Genomic DNA, 18,822 nt, shown 5'->3' on the forward strand with positions numbered 1-18,822 from the left:
CAGGTGCTAGGGAGAGAGGAGAAGGGGGGGGGTGCCTGCTGGTGGGCATGTGGTTTCTTTTAGGGATGATAAGTATGTTCAGGGATCGGCAGTGATGGTTGTATTCTGTGAACATACTGAAATATGGGGCAAACTTTATAATATGTGGATTTTATTTTAATTAAAAAAAGAAGAAACCAGAATCCATATTCTGGATGGTGAACCTCTGAAGTGAAGTATGAGTGAGATTATGCTTTGAGTATTAGTAAATGAGGCTTTGTTTTTCCTCCATAAACACAGCTGATATATAGTATGGGTGGTATATTATATGTATTTCATTTATCTCAATCTAAAGATTGTCTCATTGTCCATATACATGGGAGAAGAATGAGAGCCTCTCTCACAGGTAAAATATTTTCTGAAAACATTGTTTTTTAGGTTTCGGTTAGAATGGGGAAAGAGAACATCTCAGGCTTGGGCCAGAAGCTCCTTCTCTAAGCTTCCCTGACATCAGCTGAGAATCACTGTGCCTTCGGGGCTGTGAAGATGCGAGTCCCGACATCATCCAAAAATATCTTTTAAAAACTTGCAAATGGGAAGTCACAACCTCACTGCTGGGGATTACTCTGAGTGTGTCCTTATACTGGTACCATGCGTTGCCTAGGGGCTTTTCAGAAATGTGCACACCCCAGATCTACAGATACTGTTCTCACAAGCTCTCCAGATGACTCTGATGCATGATCAAGTTTGAGAAGCACTGATTCGGAGAATTTACAAGTCGGGAGGGCCACAAGCTTATGCTGATTTTTTGGTAATAAATATTTGGGTTCTCCACACAGAGTTCTCCACAAGTTAGGCCTAATACTGTTTCCCCTATACTGTCCTCCGCAATATGTGATTTTAAGCCCACCTTATACCGAGATCTTGGTTTCTAAATATCATTTTCCGTTAAGTGGATCCAAGGCTTTGTACTGTTGTAACTTTTTTCTAAATTTGACATTACTTCAAAGTAAAACAATTTAAAAATTCCAATTTAAAAGGATGTAGACAATGACCTGAAACAAACAAAAATCACACAAGTTTTCCAAAACTGAGGATATGGAACTCAGACTGAGTGCATTTATTTATTATCATTTCCAAAATAATTTCAGTTGGTACAACTGCTTCTTAAAACTGTATCACTACCAGGCTCAGAATTTAATTACAACCAAGCAATTCACAAAAACACTTTAAGCAACAAAACATGCTTAGTATTTCCTTGAGAAAGGTCCTTCAAATGTGTACAGCATCACTGGGTGTGACACAGAACCACTAGAAGGTTACCCTCATGTGTCCCAGTTCTGCATTCCTCATGTTGTTAAACTCTTAAAGCTTCCGGGATCTTCTCCATCTCAAAATAAAGGCTTTCATGGGGCAGTCTGCCTTCCTCTTAAATTTTCAAGGATACTCTAGATCATTCCTTAGGAAAGGAAAACTATGAACACTTTAAGAGGGAAAACAAGTTGCTTAGACTCCTTTTATATTTTACATTTCAATTATGGGTTCTTATTCAGACCTTTTAAAATCTGTTATATTTTAAAAAGTATCAGTGGGGACAAAAGTAGAAAATATATACCAGCAGGTTAGCTTCTTCTAAACTCACAGTTTTCTGGGTAAATACATGTAGCATCACTAAAAATTTTTCACTATGTATTACACATAGCTTGGAAAGAACTTTAATATTCTGGACTATAACATTCATGTCTTAAAATAGTATCTTGCTTTATTCCTTTTATAATACTAAACTCTTTCTTTTAAAAATTTATATCTTATAGCTATGAATCTCACTGTGTATTTTCTACACCTTGGCCTGAATTTGTTTATGAAAAAAATGTAACATCTGCAACTTCAGCTGGTTATACTGGGAAGGGGAGGGGGGTTACCATAATTTTATTATACCTTGTATTAACAATAAACCTTCTCACAGAGAAGAAAATAGTTTAAATACCTTAAATCATATTTACAACAATAAAATTCACATTTCATGCTTTAGTGAGACACTTAAATCACAAGGTAGTCCTTATAGTTTATTGGAATAGAGCCCTTCAGTACCTGGCCTTCTGCTGCATGCCAGATACAAAGCTCTGGATGTTACGAAAATAGCAAAACTTATGCCATCCTCCCATCAAGTAGAAAAACTGAGGGTAGATCTTCCCAGCCATCAAGTGGTGACAGAAATCCTGTGTCATAGTGAAGTGAAAAGCAATGTGCTTCCAACCACGGGTCCCCTATGAATCAACTCGATTGTCTGGAAAGTGCTAAAGAGCCCAGATGTTCTTTAATACACTTCCTTCATGTGTCTATTGCACAGGATTTTATATGCTTCCAGAAATAGTGCTGTATTTCTTTCCTTAGCTACTATATACATTTTTCTGATGAGTTCAGTGTTTCATTGGGAAACGGGACTTGCAGAGAGTTCCCCTTGGGGGCAGGCCCAGACCTGCTGCTCCTATTAACCTCATCCACCAGTAATACACTCTCTGAATCCTGCCCCTGGGAGGAGTCCGAGGTCTCTGATATTCGCAAAGTCCTCAAGGAGGTGGTGTCTGCCTGGGCCAGGCCCACACCAGGTACACCTGGAAGCAGATTCCTGCCTCCAAGACCATTTTCACTGAGGTCCGGCATGTATAGGAGGGTCTGAGATGTGCTGCTGATCTCCTTCAGCTCTCGGGAGAGGAAGGAGCGGGAGTGGCCAGACATGGCAGAAGATGTCCTTCTGCTGTCTGAGCAGTGCTGTCCCGAATGATCTCTGTGGGACCCACCAATGCGGCAGAAGAGGCACTTGATCTTCTCTATTGCTTTGCTGAGCACAGTCTTCCGCAGAAGGATGTAGATCCAGGGGTCCAGGATGGGGTTCACAGCAGCAATTCGGATGGCCTGCAGGTCTGGGTTTTTGCTGATTTCTCGCACCAAACGTGGCTGATACAACTGGTTGATGAACACCCGTACCTGCATAAATGAGATGCTCATGTTTAGGTTTTGTCACTAATCAGCTGGGGAAATATTTGCATCAGTGTCTAATGTCGTAATATCAACTAGCAGCCCTCCTTTCTATTAATAAGTGCCAGGAAAGAGCAGCTTACATGGTAAGCCTCAGAAAAACCGGTAATTGTGCAATCGCATTTGTTTTGAGTTAGTGTGACTTCAATATTTCTGTAACTATCTTATGAATATCTTCCCTTGATCAAAGATGGTACGCAAAAATGCAATGTATTTACAGGCAACACATGCATAAAGTGTCCTCGAGAAACATTTTATTAACTTCCTTTCTGTGAGTGCTTTTAAGTTTTTGCAATTCAAATGAAGTATATTTCTCCCTCCATAGCCATTGATTTCCCTTATTCCAGTTGCCTTTTAATTTTTTTATTTTATTAATTTTTAAAAAAAGATTTTATTTATTTGCCAGAGAGAGAGAGTGGTCACAAGGAGGGGGGAGTGGGAGGCAGAGGGAGAAGCAGACTCCCTGCTGAGCAGGGAGTCCAATGCAGGACTCCATCCCAGAACCCTGGGATCATGACCTGAGCTGAAATCAGATGCTTAACTGACTGAGCCACTAAGACACCCCTCCTGTTGCCTTTTTATATATGTAAATGAAACTGATTTTGTAAGTTAACTAACCATCCAATCATCACAGAAAAGTCCAGAGATTCCTTTATTATAGAGTCTAGTAAGAATACACTGGAAACTTTTAAACCACTATCTGAATCTCATATCATCCAGAATGACCAAAGAATAGTTTCTATTTTCTCTTTAGAGTCTGTTCATACTAATCCTCTAGTGTTACCAACTCTTCCTTCAAACGCCTTTCCCAGTTTCTCTCCCACTGCATTTCTCGCCTGGATGATTGCCTCAGCCATTCCCACCTCCAATTCCTCTCCTCTCCAATCCATCCTCCAAACTGCCACCAGGGGATTCTGTCTAGAAAGCAGATCTAACTGTGCCGCTCAATTGCAAAACCTTCAGTGGCTCCCTGCTGCTTGTAAACTATAGTTTTGTTCAGCAACTGCCACTCCGTGCATCCTTCCTGTCGGAATCAGTCCCTCCTGGGGTGCCTCGGTGGCTCAGTCGGTTAAGTGACTGCCTTCAGCTCAGGTCATGATCTCCCCCAGTCCTGGGATCAAGCCCCACATTCGCAAGCCTGCTTCTCCCTCTCCCTCTGCCTGCTGCTCCCCCTGCTTGTGCTCCCTCTCTCAAATAAAGACAATCTTAAAAAAACAAAAAAGAGTCCGTCCCTCCTCTGTGTCTGTATAGCATTTGAGGCAGTAAATAGCCAAGCGCTGAAAGCAGATGTGCACAGACCAGTCAGGAAGACAACTGGTTCTACCACAGTTTGAACTGTTTTACGGCAAAATACATGTCTGCAGCCCGCCATAGGACGGGTAGGCAAAAATGATGGGAGCATAAGGAGACCCTGACAACCTGTTTTCTATTTTGGAGTCTTATTTTTGACAGTTCACAAGTTTTGCACTTACTATAATCATTTACTCATATATTCTTTTATGCATTTAAAGAGTAGGCAGTTATAGTGTGTTAGGCATTGTGATAAGTCTGGCCACAGAAAGTTGCATTAAATACCACAAACTTCTTGAAGGCAGAGAATAATCCACAGCGCAGAAGACAGGAAGGAAAACCAGCTGTGACTGCAGGGTGATTAAATGAAACGGGAGAAGAACATAGGGGAGCACGACTAATCCAGATGGGGGGCAGGAGGGTGTCAGAGGAGGCTCCTGGAGGCTCCTGCCAGAGGAGGGAGCTTGCCTGGGGTTTTTGATGGATGAGGAAGAGTTTGCTAAATTTAGAAGGAAGGACATAGCATTTCAAATAGAGGTAATTCCGTATGTAAAGTCATAGAAGAATGAAATAATACACCAGCTTCTGGGAACGTCAAATGATTTAATTCTGAAGAGAGCATGAATTTATGTAAACTCAAGGATGACTACATTTTATTCCTTAGAGGAAAAATTACTTGCCAAATGTACACTCTTAAATTTACTCTTAGAGTATTGTCGTCTAAATCGTCCTTGTATTTCCACTAGGATCTTTTATGTAAAAATCTCACTTCACATAAAAAGTGGTTTTAAGATAACTGACCTCTGTCTTTAGCAATTGCTTAATAACTATTACTTGCCTTTAGTAATTATTTTAACTTAGGGAGAAGAAAGAGGGTAGTCCCAGGCAAGGATGCATAAAAACCATAAAAAAGGAGAAAGAACTCATGAAAGCAGAGCTGGAGCCATTTAACTAGGGGCAAATACCTCTAATGAGAGTTGAGGACAGTGCTGCTTTACCATACCATATAGTAATTAATGTTCGTGGTGCATTAATCACCATGAATGAAAGAGAAGGGATATTTTGGAAAGATTTATAACAGTGTAGATAAACTAAGTTCAAAATGCTGAAGGAAACAAGTGACGTTAATCTGCGAAACTCAACTCATGAGAAACTAGTCTAGATGAAGCTAGATCAGTGAGGTGTAACCATATGTCAATTTCTTCCTTAGCCGGAATTCAGAACTTGATCAGTTACAGGTCCATAGTCCTTTTCTAAGAAATTAATTTTTCATTTGCAGTTATTTTGTTGTTGTTATTTCTTTTCTTTTCCTTTTCTTTTTTTTTTTTTTTTTTGATTGTAAAACCTGACCTAAACTTATTTTGGCAGTAAAAGAACTGAACTTGGCCATGGGGGTATTTATACTTTATTTATTCTACTGAGTATAAGTATTCCTGTGTTTTGCCTCAGAGATATTGTCCCAACTACATATTATACAGTACATTACTACACTGGTTTTCTAAAAGCCAAGATATTCTGAATTCTAAAACACATCTGGCCCTAAATACTTTAGATAAGGGATTATGGTCCTGTAAATTTCATAGAATAAAATAAAATGGCCAAATGGCTCTCAATAGCATAAAATTAATACTTTGGTCTTTGGAAGATAGCTAAGTAAAAAGTGAATAGAATAAACAGAAGTATATGATGTCTTAATAGACTTTCAGAAACCTGCTTGCATAAGCGATACAAGTCAAAGCAGGACTGATTGTCTATCTTTATAAAAAACTAGTGAAACAAAGCCTTTTGGTTTCTTCTTACCATAAACTTTATTGAGGCAATGAGCTGCGTTTGGGCGCTGAGAGATGCCTTTTCTCAGATGAAGTGTTACCAAGACCTGAAGGTTCTTTTTTTTTTTTTTTTTAAGATTTTATTTATTTATTTGACAGAGAGAAATCACAAGAGAGGAAGGCAGAGAGAGAGGAAGGGAAGCAGGCTCTCCGCTAAGCAGAGAGCCCGATGTGGGACTCGATCCCAGGACCCTGAGATCATGACCTGAGCTGAAGGCAACCGCCCAACTCACTGAGCCACCCAGTCATGGCTGATTCTGGTCTGGACCAGGTCTCCCAGTGAATTCCATGTTGCTTTTTCTGTTCTACAGGCTGGCTGGCTTTCTGTTTAAGAATTATTTCCTGACGGGGCGCCTGGGAGGCTCAGTGGGTTAAAGCCTCTGTTTTTGGCTCAGGTCATGGTCTCGGGGTCCTGGGATCGACTCCCGCATCGGGCTTTCTGCTCAGCAGGGAGCCTGCTTCCTCCTCTCTTCTCTCTGCCTGCCTCTCTGCCTACTTGTGATCTCTCTCTCTCTGTCAAATAAATAAATAAAATCTTTGAAAAAAAATTTCCTGACAATGCAATCATTGTTACAAAAAGCATGAGGTTTATATATTACTCACATCACCTACTATGTTCCTAAGGGTCAAAGAAATAATGGACTTAAATCTCTTTGTATCAGACCTTCCCCCTGCACAGTCTTTAAGAAAAAAACCCAAGACGGGTCTGTGAGAACTTGAGACTTGCAGCCTCTAGGTGGCGCTGTTGCTCCACCTGGGAGTTTTTGCACTACAGGTTCTCTAAATAGTTTTCACAGCCATCTCTAAGACCCTTTTCCAGAATAGAATCTTGGTTAACTCTGAACTTTACATTTCTGAGATTTTTAACATTGAAATCTTTTGTTGCTGGTTGCTTCTCCCACCACTACCTCAAAGGAAACAGGGTGACTATGGAAAGGAGAAAAATTTTTGGAAGGTTGAAATGGATATAAAAGGAATGAAATTTGTAGCTATGTTACAGGAATGTATTAGGAGTTAGCATTTTATTTTAAAATTTCTACGACGTTTTAGAGAAGCCAGAGAGTTGTAAAAAATTAATAATTGGGATTTTGTAATCCAAGGTGATGAGAAATATCACAGCAATCTGTGTCTCCCTTTATCCACAGCTGTATTTTATTTTGACTAGTGTCAGAGGGAATGAAGGAAGCCCTACTTTAATTCCATGGGGGGGGCGCACAGGCGGTTGTGCAAGCTTACAATATAATATAAGCCACTGAGCCTAGTTATTTAATTTCATTTTAGGAAAGGAGAGCCCACAGGATAGCAATAAAGAGCAGTATGAAAAGCAACATTTCAGGTTCAGATCAAAACATTCTTAAAAGGTGGTCAAATCATTTGAAAAAAAAAAAAAAAAAGTCAAGACAAACCAGTTTCCCTTGGTAGCATGTTCTCATTGGAGATTGACTTGAGGTGGCAAAAAAGACAAACATGAACAAAAGCTCCATGCTCTCCACAATGTTTGAAAAAGTCTAGCAATCTCTGTCTCACTTTAAAGGCTACTCTCCCCAAAGCAGGGGACACTCCAGATTAAGATGGGAATATCCACAGCAGTAGTTCAATGTCATGTGGGGAGGTGAAAGTGCTTTTCTGGAATTCCTGTCAAAATAAACAGTTTTCAGTGTTGGAAGAGTGTGCTCCTGATAAAACAGAATCTCTGCATGGGGCGGGGGTAGAGACACCTTAAAACAGTTCACTGGAGACAAGCAACATGTATACTCTCTTGCAATTTTAAAAGTGAATCTCTTTTTTAGGAGCCGCAGATTTGTGCATGTGGCTTATCTTAAATATTGGCAGACACTACAATATTCTGAAGCGCTTGAAGATGACTAGAAATTAGGACTCAGGAGCATTGGAACATAACTTGGAGAAAACATGATAAACTCAAAACAAGGTGGGAGGACAGGAGAGCTGTAAGGGAGGCTGTGTGTTGCAGAGCTCTGAATCAAACTAACCTCTGTTCAAATCCTGGCCCCATTCCTTCTAACCGATGTGCAGGTGATGACTAGGCTTCGTACAATGCCTGGCACGTAATGGACATGTCTGGTGTCCTTGCTTTCTTGGAGGCCCATGCATGTAAGCTTGGCTACCGTGGAATACAGGAATACCACAGTTTAGAAAACCACAGTTTAGAAGTAACTTTGGGGTATAGTTAAAGGATTTGGTGTCAAAAACATGTCCTTCCTATGTAAGAAAAACCTGTTAGCAGGGAATGGCTAATTCAAGAATGTTGAAATTTTGATGAGACTGATTTAGTCATTGCCTGTCAAAGTACAAATGCTTTCTAATAAATGACAAGATCCTAGAGCGGGGTTTGTGTGTGCTATGTGTTCTGTTCCAAGAACATAAATGGAATTATCTGTGTGTGCTCAGTTATCTAACTGCCCTGTGAAGAATCCAAAATTGACACAGCTGTTACTAGAAATTCTTACCACCTTTTTTTTTTTTAATGACAAAAAACATTTAAGTAAAGGATAGTGAAAGAATTCTTGCCTGTGTGGCAGTGTAAGGAAGTTCCGTTCCCCTTCCCTCTGGGTCACTAACTAGCCATTTACTGTAGGCAAATTATTTAATTTCTACAGGTCGGTCTCTACATCAAAAATACATTTCTGAAGTCACTTTTTTTGTTGTTGTTTGTTCGTTTTGGTTTTTTTCTGTTCAAGCTTTCAGTATTCTAATGGGAGATTACAAGAATCACTTTGTCTCTTGGGGGGAAAAATCTTAGCAGATATTCCATAAAACTGAGCCTTGACAGGTCAGCAAAGTATGGTAAAAATCTGGAACCCCCCTGCCCCCCACAGCTCCACAGCTCCTCAGCAAGCTGCAGAAGGACGAAATTCTTCAGTGCCCTTGAGAAGACTGAGGAGCAGAGTATAAATACTGGCTAGCCCTGCTTTCTGCACGATTCAGAGATGCTGGATGTGGGAATCCTTTTTTTCATGTGCTACTCCGCAGTGTCCAAGGTTCTACCACGAACTCGGTCTGCAATTCCACGGTTATGACTAAAACACTGCTTTCAGGAACTGCTGTGTTTTTAACTTAGCCAAATTTATTTGAAAAATAATCAAATCATTCAGGTTCTGCTGTAAGGATTCTCGAATTCATGGCATTCCTCTTACGCCTTTAACTGTGATTTGTGCTCATCTGAAATCCCATCAACTGTCCTGGGACTCTGGTTTACCTTCAGTTAAATCTATCTATTCCCACCGGTTTCCTCTGCTCTAATAAATCTTTCTTGATTGAATGCTGGTGAAGGCTTTATAGAGACAACGGGTTTATAGGAAACAACCAAATTAACACTCACAAGAAGCTACTTTCCTAAAGATCAATGTTTTCCTTGTCCAAAGCAGAAGACGAATCAAACTGGCCATTCTACCCCTAAAAGAGATGAATCCTTGTTACTTCAGAGTAAGAAGAAAGAAAATAAGAGAAGGAAGTACGCGGTAAATACAGCCTCGGCCTGCCTACGCAAGGGGGAATATGCTTTTCAAATCCTACGGCATTAACTGTTTAGTGCTGAGGTGAAAGATTTGATTTTAATTGTTATCTCAACATTAGTGACTGCAAAATTGGGCACCAGAAGTTGATCTAGCTACAGTATTTAACACTGGGACCTTAGGAGGCTGTTGTCTTGTTTGCATATTTCTGAAGAAGTCAGTCCCTTTCATTTATCTTAAGTGTAGACTCTCATTTCTTCAGCTTTTTTTTGTGCTTAAAAAAACAGACTGGTTTTAAATGGAAGAATAGTCAAAATGACAAGAACCACCTTCCCACCAAATCTTGTCATGTAACGTTCCTTGTTGAATGTACTTATAACACCTCCGTTCATTGATTATGACTCATTTTAGAAAATTTCTCAAGTTTAGCATAGTTTCTTTTATCTACGATTAAGCTCCCAATCTTTCTCAAATTTCCATTCAGGCTCTGTTTACAAGACATGTGTTTCGGATAACAAATCAAAATGTACTTTTTCCTATGTAACTCAGTATCAGGTGCCCTCTAAGAGCCACTGTAATTTTTTTCCCCCTTGTGTCCCAAAGACAAAATTTGGCTTCTTGTTAAACCTCAGACACTGTGTCAAGCTTTCTGAAACTCCAAGTAAGCTCTGTTTGCTCTCTTAGCCTTTCCAAAGCATTTTAACAGTTTTTGAAGGTTTTGATTTTCCTCAAATAGGATTAGCAACCAACTTGCTTTGATAAAGGTAAAAAGGGTGCTTCATTACTTTCCTTGGAACTGAAGATAGGTCTGATGGCTTTAAAAGTCAGAGTTCAGAAACTTTAAACTTCAATTATGATCTGAATATGAGAAACATGAAAACACAAGAAAGCTGTAAAAGTAAGCCAAAGAAGACTATAGTTATGGGTAAATTCCCCTTTTAACTCTTTCAGTAACAGGCGAACTCTGGTTGGGTGGGTGGTATAATGACTTCCTTGCTTATCATTAATTTACAACCGAACTGATTCTGAAATTAGACTTTGGTAGCCAGAACTAAAGGCTAAACCCCGAAGTTACTGTTCCTTGATTCCTTATTACTTACAAAGGCCTGTGAGTACTTCACTGTATGATTACTTCTTAGCTGAGCCAGTTTCAATTTACAAAGTAAAATTACATAGTATCTCCTGCACTACTGACTTTATATAATAGTAGGTAGTATGTGTTAGTTAAAATGTGGCTAATTTACAGACTACAAGTATAGCTCCTATAGTTTCTTGCCTCTAGCTTCTCAAATAACGTCAAAGGCTTTGTGATAAATGGCCCCCGTACCACAGGGGCAGGTCCACTTCAGCCCATAAAATGAATGAAGTTTTTTTATGCCTCTTTGGATGTTTTAAGAAAACAATTCACCTGTCCCTGTGCAGTCATCAACAGCTTCATATGCTTACCTTCATATTTTAGAAGTATGTGCCTGTGGCTGAACTGGCTCTGTTTCCTCAGTTAAAGTGGCTATTCTTCTGTATATAACAGCCCCTCACTTTGTCATTTATTGTACTGTAAAACATAAGGCAGCAGCCAGAGAAGGAAGCCCTAGCAGGAGCAGGGTTGTTTCTTCCAAAATCTCACTGTATTCTGAGTTGCCATTACAGACAGTAAAATATATTTATGTGGCTCAAGTGTGACTTAACTTGGTAAATTATACTGAGCCCTGGAATGGTTTAAAAGCCCTTCTGGCCAGTCATATATATTTCTGTTTTTTACAAATTGTCAAGAAGCTACTGTGTGCTGACTCTCAGCCACATCTAAGTTCCTTTTGTTTACACTCACTTTTATCAGAGATATAATATTTTTTAATGGTATTTATTTTTTTTAAATTTATTTATTTATTTTTATTTGCTTATTTACAGCATAACAGTGTTCATTGTTTTGGCATCACACCCAGTGCTCCATGCAGTACGTGCCCTCCCTATTACCCACCACCTGGTTCCTCAACCTCCCACCCCCCCCTCCTGCCGCCGAGATATAATATTTTTATATGAAAGATCCCTGGACTGTATTAAGAGAAAGAAAGGAAGAATAGCTCATTAAATTTATTTTCTCTTGTTCCCAATCAGCAGAAGAAAGAAAAGTCCTTTCTCTTTGAGTTGGTAGTTTAGAATTTTTAGAAATGGAGTGTTTTGAGAGATGGAAAAACCCAGAACTTGTTGCTTTCAAGAGAAACTCTAGGAAGGTGTTATGCACATGAGCCTATCAGTTTCTGGTGCATTCTGGTTTAATGACAGACTGAGAAGAGAACTTAGGTGCGTTTTCAACCTTTAATAACCTGTTAATAACATTTTGAAAGCTAACCCCAAAGGCAATTGGGTCCCAAAAGTGGGAGTGGGAAGGCGGTGTCCCAAAAGTGAAGAGTGCCAAAACTCAAATGCACACACTGTACGAAGGCCAAACTTAGAAATGTTCTAGGAGTGAGACATGATGTAATATTATGTGAACAGGGTTTGGAGTCAGGTGGGTCTGAGGCTCATCACAAGCTGCAGGGTTTTGGCTTGGCAATAACTAGATCACCACCTCTAAAGCTTCCTTTCTTTAGGATGGCACTGTACCTCTCACAGTTATTGAGAAGGCAAATTCAATAACCCCTGTACATCAGCCTGCCCTTCACGGGCTTGAGAATCCTGGCTTTCCTGGTCCCAAGAAAGAATGAAGGAACCTGACTCTGGGACATGCCCTACTAGGAACTGGGACCCACACGTTCAATGCACAGCATGGTAAAGGCAGGGAGTCCAGCCTGACCGTAGTTCTGCTAGATTATTTTAAGCAAGTCACGCCCTGTATCCTGTGCGGGTGTCAGACTAGACCAAAACACATCCAGTCTCTCTAGCTCTAAACTTCTACATAATCTACCAAAACAAACAAACAAAGCAAAAGAAAAAACTTAATGCATAAATCGAAGCACCAAAACCCACTGCCCTAAGGAATGGTGTATAACAAAGAGATCACCACCCCCGAGGTTTCGGGCTTCTGCGGTTCACAGTGGAGGACCTAAGTCACACTACAGCGGTTTCCCCTCCACATCTGACAGAGTGGCAGGTGTTCCCGGAAGGCTCAAGGCCAATGTCAGGCAGCGACGGGTAGGGGCTGTCCCGGGAGAGAGAGGAAACCAGACTTTCGGAGAAAGAAACTGGGGGGCCTAGGAGAAAAGCACCTGCTACATCTCACTGGGGATGCGGTCGAAGAGGAGGTTGGGCCTGCGCTGTGAGAAGTCCAGCGTCGAAACCCCAGCCCCGACCTGGAGGGCAAGTTCACTGTCAAGGCACGAAGAGGGAAAAGAGGAAGCGACAGACAGAGGAGGGAAGCGGCAGGCAGATGAGGGAGGTGGATGCGGGGCAAGGACCCCTGAGGGCCCCGTTCCCGGCCACTCACCACGAGCGGGATGGAGCAGATGAGCACCACCAGGGAGGTGGCAATGAGTAAGATGACCATCTGGATCTCGGCGCCCGCTATGCCGCGGAAACTCCGGCGGCGGCGAAAGTCGCTGAGGCGCGGCAGGGCGGGGGAGGCGGCGGCCGCGCTGCTCCGGCAGGGGGCCCAGGGCACCGCGAGCTGGCCCGCCGCGTGGTGCTGCTCGGTGCCCAGCGACGTGCGGCGCATGAACTGGCGGTGCATGCGGAGCAGCGCACCGCACACCAGCACGTTGCAGAGCACGGTGGCGAGGATGAGGAAGGAGCTGAAGCCGGCGTACATGTAGGAGAAGGCGGCGTGCGCCGTCACGTTGGTGGTCCAGTCAATGAAGCACCAGGTGTCCGGGTACTGCAGCCGCGAGCTGCCCAGGCCCATGTTGGGCAGCGCGCAGAAGAGCACGTTGGACGCATAGACCGCGACGAGCGTGAGGCCGGCCAGCCGCTTGTCCACGTAGTGGCTGTAGAAGTAGGCGTGGTTGATGGCCAGGTAGCGCTCGATACTCATGGCACAGATGATGCTGAGGCCGGACAGGCTGAAGAAGAGCAGGATGAAGGTGCTGTACTCGCAGAGTGCTTCGCCGCCGGGCCACTGGCCCTTCATGTACGTGGCGATGGTCACCGGACTCACCAGCAACGTGCCCAGCAGGTCGGTGACGGCCAGTCCGCATACCAGCGTATAGAAGGTCGTCTCCTTCTGCTCCTTGCGCGACTTGCACAGCACCACGATGGCCACCAGGTTGCCCACCACCCCGAAGATGAACATCACCGCCGGGATGGTCACCGGGCTGTTCGGACGGTCGGGGGCAGAGGAGGCGGACGCATTGACCCCAGACGTGGACATGGTGCTGGCCCTCGGTACGCAGCCTTGGAGCTCGAGGCTGGGTCTGGGGATGGTAGGAGAGACAAAGGCGCGGTGAGCAGAAATGACCACTTGCCGGGTGTCAGACCCGCGCCCAAGAAACACTATGCTGATGAGACAGGACGAACGACTGGACCCTGCACGGTGCACTGTAGCCACTTCCCAGCTTCGGCCACCGAAATCTCCAGGCTCCGGATACGTCCTGCCAGAAGCACCACTCTACTGCCATTAATATTTGTCGGTTGATACTGCCAATCTCTCCTCCCCCAGCCCAACTCTCTCCACCGCCAAGATGAACAAGACCTATCTCCAGGGATAAGTGAGTGGTTCGCGCTTATTCCCGACAGATTCTGAGTCAGTAAAATCCTCACTGAAAACAAGTTACGGAAGGCAATTTGGAAAGCGCGCTAGCTCCTCCCGGGCCCCGCCGGAGGAGCGCCCGCCCACCGCTCCCGGCCTAGTGCCCCCAAACCCTAGTCCGTCTCACCTGTGGTAGCCGCGGCGGTGGCAGCCGCGCAGGACCCCAGGGTCAAGGCTCAGATATCCACGACACGCCTCTAACCTGCCCTCAGTCTCGCCTGCTCAGTGTGGAGCTTGCCAAGCCTTTGTCTGTGAGAAGAGCCGGGTCTCGGTGGCTGCCAATTTTCCGGGACTGGGGTCAGAATGGCAAGCTTTCAAGAACTTGGGAGAACCAGAAGGGTCGCGGGGTGGGTCAACGCAATCTGATCTTGGATTTCTTTCTTTCTTCTTCTTTCTTCCGTACCTTCAAAGACGGGACCAAACTTCAAGGAGCCCGCCGGTCGGGTCCCCGGCTGACAGCGCGCAGGTGTGGGGCCGCGCGCGCAGGTGGCACGGAGCCTCGGTCCCGGATTCGGACCACCCTCCTCCTCAGCCCTGAGCAGCACGGGCGGCTATCGGGGCTGGCGGCTGCCACTGAGGCTGCTTCCGACGCCCCGGGGGCGGCCTGACGTCCACTTGGCCTGAGGCTCTGACCTGGGATCTTTCATCTTCTTCCTCTTGGCTGCCGGGTTTCGAGCTCCGCTCTCGCCCTTCCAGCCTCTGTACAAACTTTTCTTCTGCTCCAAGTTTCCCTGGCGGAGGCGGGGACACACAGAGCGCGGCCCGGGCGCCCATTGGCCGGCTGGGGAGGGGGCGGGGCGTGTTCTCTGCCGCCTGCGCCGCGAGGCAGCGCGCGGGGCTGGAAGGCGGGGCTCCGAGCCGCGCGCGAGGGCCAGCTCCCCGCGGCCTGCCCCGCCTCGTCCGGGCCGGGGGCGCGCGTCTCAGGCTAGTGTGCAGAGTGCCGCCGTGGGCGGGGGCTCCGGAAAGCCCTGATGCTCTCCCGGAACCCTCTGAGCTACTCCAGACTCGGCTTCCAGAGAGGGCTAACTCTGAAACCAGTATCTCTTCTCCCCCACTGCCTCCCGCTCCGAGTCACTATTTCTCGCACCTCTGCATGTGGACCTCCACACCTGGGTGATGGGAAGGGAGGTCGACTGCTTTAGAACTCCCCCTTAGCGCGGCCCAGCTGTGTGCGCGCGGGCGCGCGCGGCCCCGGGGGAGGTAGGGTGGAGAGGAGCGGTGCGTGCGCGCGCGTGGCCCGGGGTTCCAAGTCGGGAAAGAGCGCGCACGGGACCGGGCGGGTGGCTGCGCGGTCGCGTGCCAGGCTTGGGCGGGGGAAACAACGGAGAATCTATCCTCCAAAAGTAATTACAGTCGGTCCAGGAAAGTAGTTGGTTGGCAGTGCCCAGGCTGTGCGCATCATGCGCTCCGTCGGGCATCCCCGGGTTTAAAAAAAAAAAAAAAAAAAAGAGCGCTAGAGAGACGGGACCGCCGCCTCTCCCGAAGCTGGTGGCGGAGTCCTGTGGCTGTGGAGACAGGTGACCCGCAGGTACCACGTGGGATAGTTAGGGTGGGAGGGCTGTGTAACCGCGGAGAGCTTTCTCCTCCTCCTGGGAACTACTCCCAGTGAGAACGGCCGTCTGAGCTTCGAGCCTTGGCCCTGTTGTGTTCACGTTGGGTACTTTCACCGCGAAGCCTTTGAACGGCTGGCAGATGGAGGGTGCGATGGGGATTTGAAAGTTTTTCCAGGGAAGGAATTCCACAGTCATTGTCTCCATGATTAACTCTTGGAACCGCCCAATTGCTCTACCTTTTTTCTTTAAATAACAGTTTTACTTACTTGGTGGTGGGAACCGTGTTTTTATAACAAACTCATTATTCACTTCTTTGTACTCTGGTTCCTAAAATCAGGACTGAAAACAGAAAAGAAACAATTGCAAAACTCCGTGGTGTAATTATAACTGTTTCGCCGTTTTTTGTTTTTTTGGTTTTCTTTTTTTTTTTTTTAACAAAATTAAGAGATTCTGTGGGCCTTTTAAATTCCTAGAAAAATGTGTTTCTAAGTGCCGGATACATGCATTTTAACATACTGCATTTCCTCATAGATTAAGCAAATAACTCGATTCTTTTATGGATAAGCTGGTATTCATTCCTTAAATGTTATTTCATAAATAAACAGACCCCCTAAGAATTGACCTGTTCCTCCTTTTACTGTCAAATGGCACGGTTAAAAAAAAAATGAGCAGCAGGAGAACCAGAAAGGGCATTCCAGACTTCACCTCATTACAGGACATGAAATACCTGGAATTACTCTTAAAGATACCACATGGATATATTAATATAACATTTTCTATTGTTTATGCTATTTCCTCATGAATACCAGGGATTTGGAAGGAATCTGTAAAAATAATTGCTGGCAGTTGGTCAGTCGCTCAGTCTTCTCTCAATCACCATAATAACCATTTCTGTTTGTCTCTTTTCTGTAAGTAGTAAATTCTAAGGTTGTGTCAGCCCTGAAAATAAGGTAACACTAGAAAAAGGAACCCGCACATTCTACCCCCATTCTTCCCTAATCATGTTGCATCATTATCACCCGGTCAGGTGGCTATCAGTAAATACAGGAAGGGAAGCAGGGAAGTTCTGCTTATATTCATGCTAATAAAACTATTTTTTCCAGTTTTCCATTTGAAGTTCCTCAAATGGAAAACAGGATTGGTACTTGTAAATTTTTTTAAAATTTTATTATTTATTTATTTATTTACGTATTTACTTGTCAGAGGGAGAGAGAGCGAGAGAGCGCGCGCGCACAAGCAGGGGGAGCAGCTGGCAGAGGGAGAGGCAAACTCCCTGCTGAGCAAGGAGCTAGATGCAGGACTTCATCCCAGGACTGTGGGATTGTGACCTGAGCTGAAGGCAGGCGTTTAACTGACTGAACCACCAGGCATCCTGATACTTGTTAAACTTTTAAGGGTGAAGAGTATATTAAATATAATAATAGAGGCACACTGCTGAAATGATTAATGAGGTTACAAGTTTTAACATGTCATTGATAAGCTGGGCTTCTTATGAATGGAACCATCTTTTTTATACTGCTCTTTTAAATTTTCTTTCCACCATAGTTTTAGGGAGATGGAAATAAATGAGAAACCAGGACACCAGATGGAAAAAATTAATGAAGTTTACCTGTACCCTCTTTTGCTGTATGATTCTTAAAGCTTAAGTTTAGCCTTCAGAAGTTGAATTTGAAGGTTAGGGAAACAACTATTTTATTTTCTTAATTTGCAAAACTGGAACACTGTGGTTCAGTTGCCCTCACCTTCTTCCAGGAATCTATACTGCAAAAGGAAATGAAGAATTTTCATGACATGTAGACCATTTTTGTCATTGTATATATATTTCAATGAAGAAATTTTTATTCTAAAAAGTGTTTTCTGTTCTCCCTTGCAGTTTTTACCTCAATCCTTATTTCTCTGCACTGGAAGACCTGGGTTCAATTCTTGAGAATTGTTGTTAAATCCTTTTTGGAAGTTTAAACTAGCGTAAGAGCTGCCTAAGTGATCAGTCTGTTTTAGCTAAATATTTGCCTACTCTTTTGAGTAAACATCCCAAGGTGGGAACCTGTTAAAAAGCTAAGGCTGGGGGCGCCTGGGTGACTCAGTGGGTTAAAGCCCCTGCCTTCTGCTGGGGTCATGGTCCAGGGTCCTGGGATGGAGCCCCGCATCAGGCTCTCCGCTCAGCGGGGAGCCTCTTCCTTCTCTCTCTCTGCCTGCCTCTTTGCCTATTTGTGATCTCTGTCTGTCAAATAAATAAATCTTAAAAAAAAAAAAAAAAAGCTAAGACTGCTTGGAGGCTACCAACACATTCCCTTTGACTAATGTGAATCCTCCTGGGAACAAAGGGGTGGGTAAGGAAGAGGTAATTCCTGCGAAGAATCCCATTCCTGGAATGGGTAATTCCTGGTAATTCCAGCAGGATTAATCAGATCTGGCCTGGATCCCTTCCTAAACCTAATCTGGCCAGATCTTAAAGCATTAACATTCATGTAGCAAATCTGTGCAAGTTATGTTTGCTGTCCGTCTTTCCTGATAGGCCATGTGGATACTAAAAACAGTGAAAAAGGCATCTGTCTGGTGCAAATAACACAGTGCTCTTGGATACAGTTGTCTTCCAGGTGTTCCCCCATTTGGTTCAGTGGATGACAAGTGTGGCAAACCTGACCTTGGACATGAGGAGAAGTCCACTTGTGGTTGTGGCCCTCCAAGGAGTGCCCTCCCTTTTTAGTCGTATATTTCAAATGTGTGGTACCCAATTATTACCACTTTTTGATGATGAATTTCAGGTTGAGTCTAGTGCCTGGAGTTCACACATGTCTTACTGTGCTTAACTCCCTGGAATCTTCTTGTGGAGATAAATTAACTGCAGTGGAGGCCAGTTGCCTCCAACTGACTCCTTCAGGTTGCTTCCTTCCTCAGCGGTTTTACTCCTCAAAGTGTTGGCTTTCTACCCTTTTTCTTTCCCCCCTCTTTGCTCTCAAGTATTTCTACAGCATTCCCAT

General features: G+C 44.1%; 1 protein-coding gene and 1 long non-coding RNA gene across 2 annotated transcripts in view; one reads left to right on the forward strand and one right to left on the reverse strand.

The window, feature by feature from the left end:
• Positions 1 to 1,070: 1,070 nt before the first annotated feature.
• On the reverse strand, positions 1,071 to 14,986 carry PTGER4 (prostaglandin E receptor 4). The gene is made up of 3 exons (XM_046000628.1): positions 14,416 to 14,986; positions 13,032 to 13,953; positions 1,071 to 2,967 (listed from the first exon to the last, which is right to left on the reverse strand). The coding sequence occupies exons 2-3, from the start codon at positions 13,908 to 13,910 to the stop codon at positions 2,377 to 2,379; spliced, it is 1,470 nt and encodes a 489-aa protein (XP_045856584.1). The 5' UTR covers positions 13,911 to 13,953; positions 14,416 to 14,986; the 3' UTR covers positions 1,071 to 2,376.
• Positions 14,987 to 15,523: 537 nt separating this feature from the next.
• The window catches only part of LOC123938647, a 118,131-nt gene continuing 114,832 nt past the window's right edge, over positions 15,524 to 18,822 (forward strand). The window contains exon 1 of the long non-coding RNA XR_006817754.1: positions 15,524 to 15,816. This is a non-coding gene — a long non-coding RNA (uncharacterized LOC123938647). The remainder of the gene's footprint in view (positions 15,817 to 18,822) is intronic.

The sequence above is a fragment of the Meles meles genome, chromosome 3, assembly GCF_922984935.1.
Source record: "Meles meles chromosome 3, mMelMel3.1 paternal haplotype, whole genome shotgun sequence".
Classification (NCBI taxonomy): Eukaryota; Metazoa; Chordata; class Mammalia; order Carnivora; family Mustelidae; genus Meles; species Meles meles.

Bases quoted from the DNA above. Each gene is read 5' to 3' on its own strand.
- PTGER4 (XM_046000628.1), bottom strand. From the start codon at position 13,910: ATGTCCACGTCTGGGGTCAATGCGTCCGCCTCCTCTGCCCCCGACCGT. The intron at 2,968-13,031 runs GTGAGTGGCCGG...TCATTTATGCAG, and splicing joins TCTGCTCCATCCCGCTCGTG to GTACGGGTGTTCATCAACCA.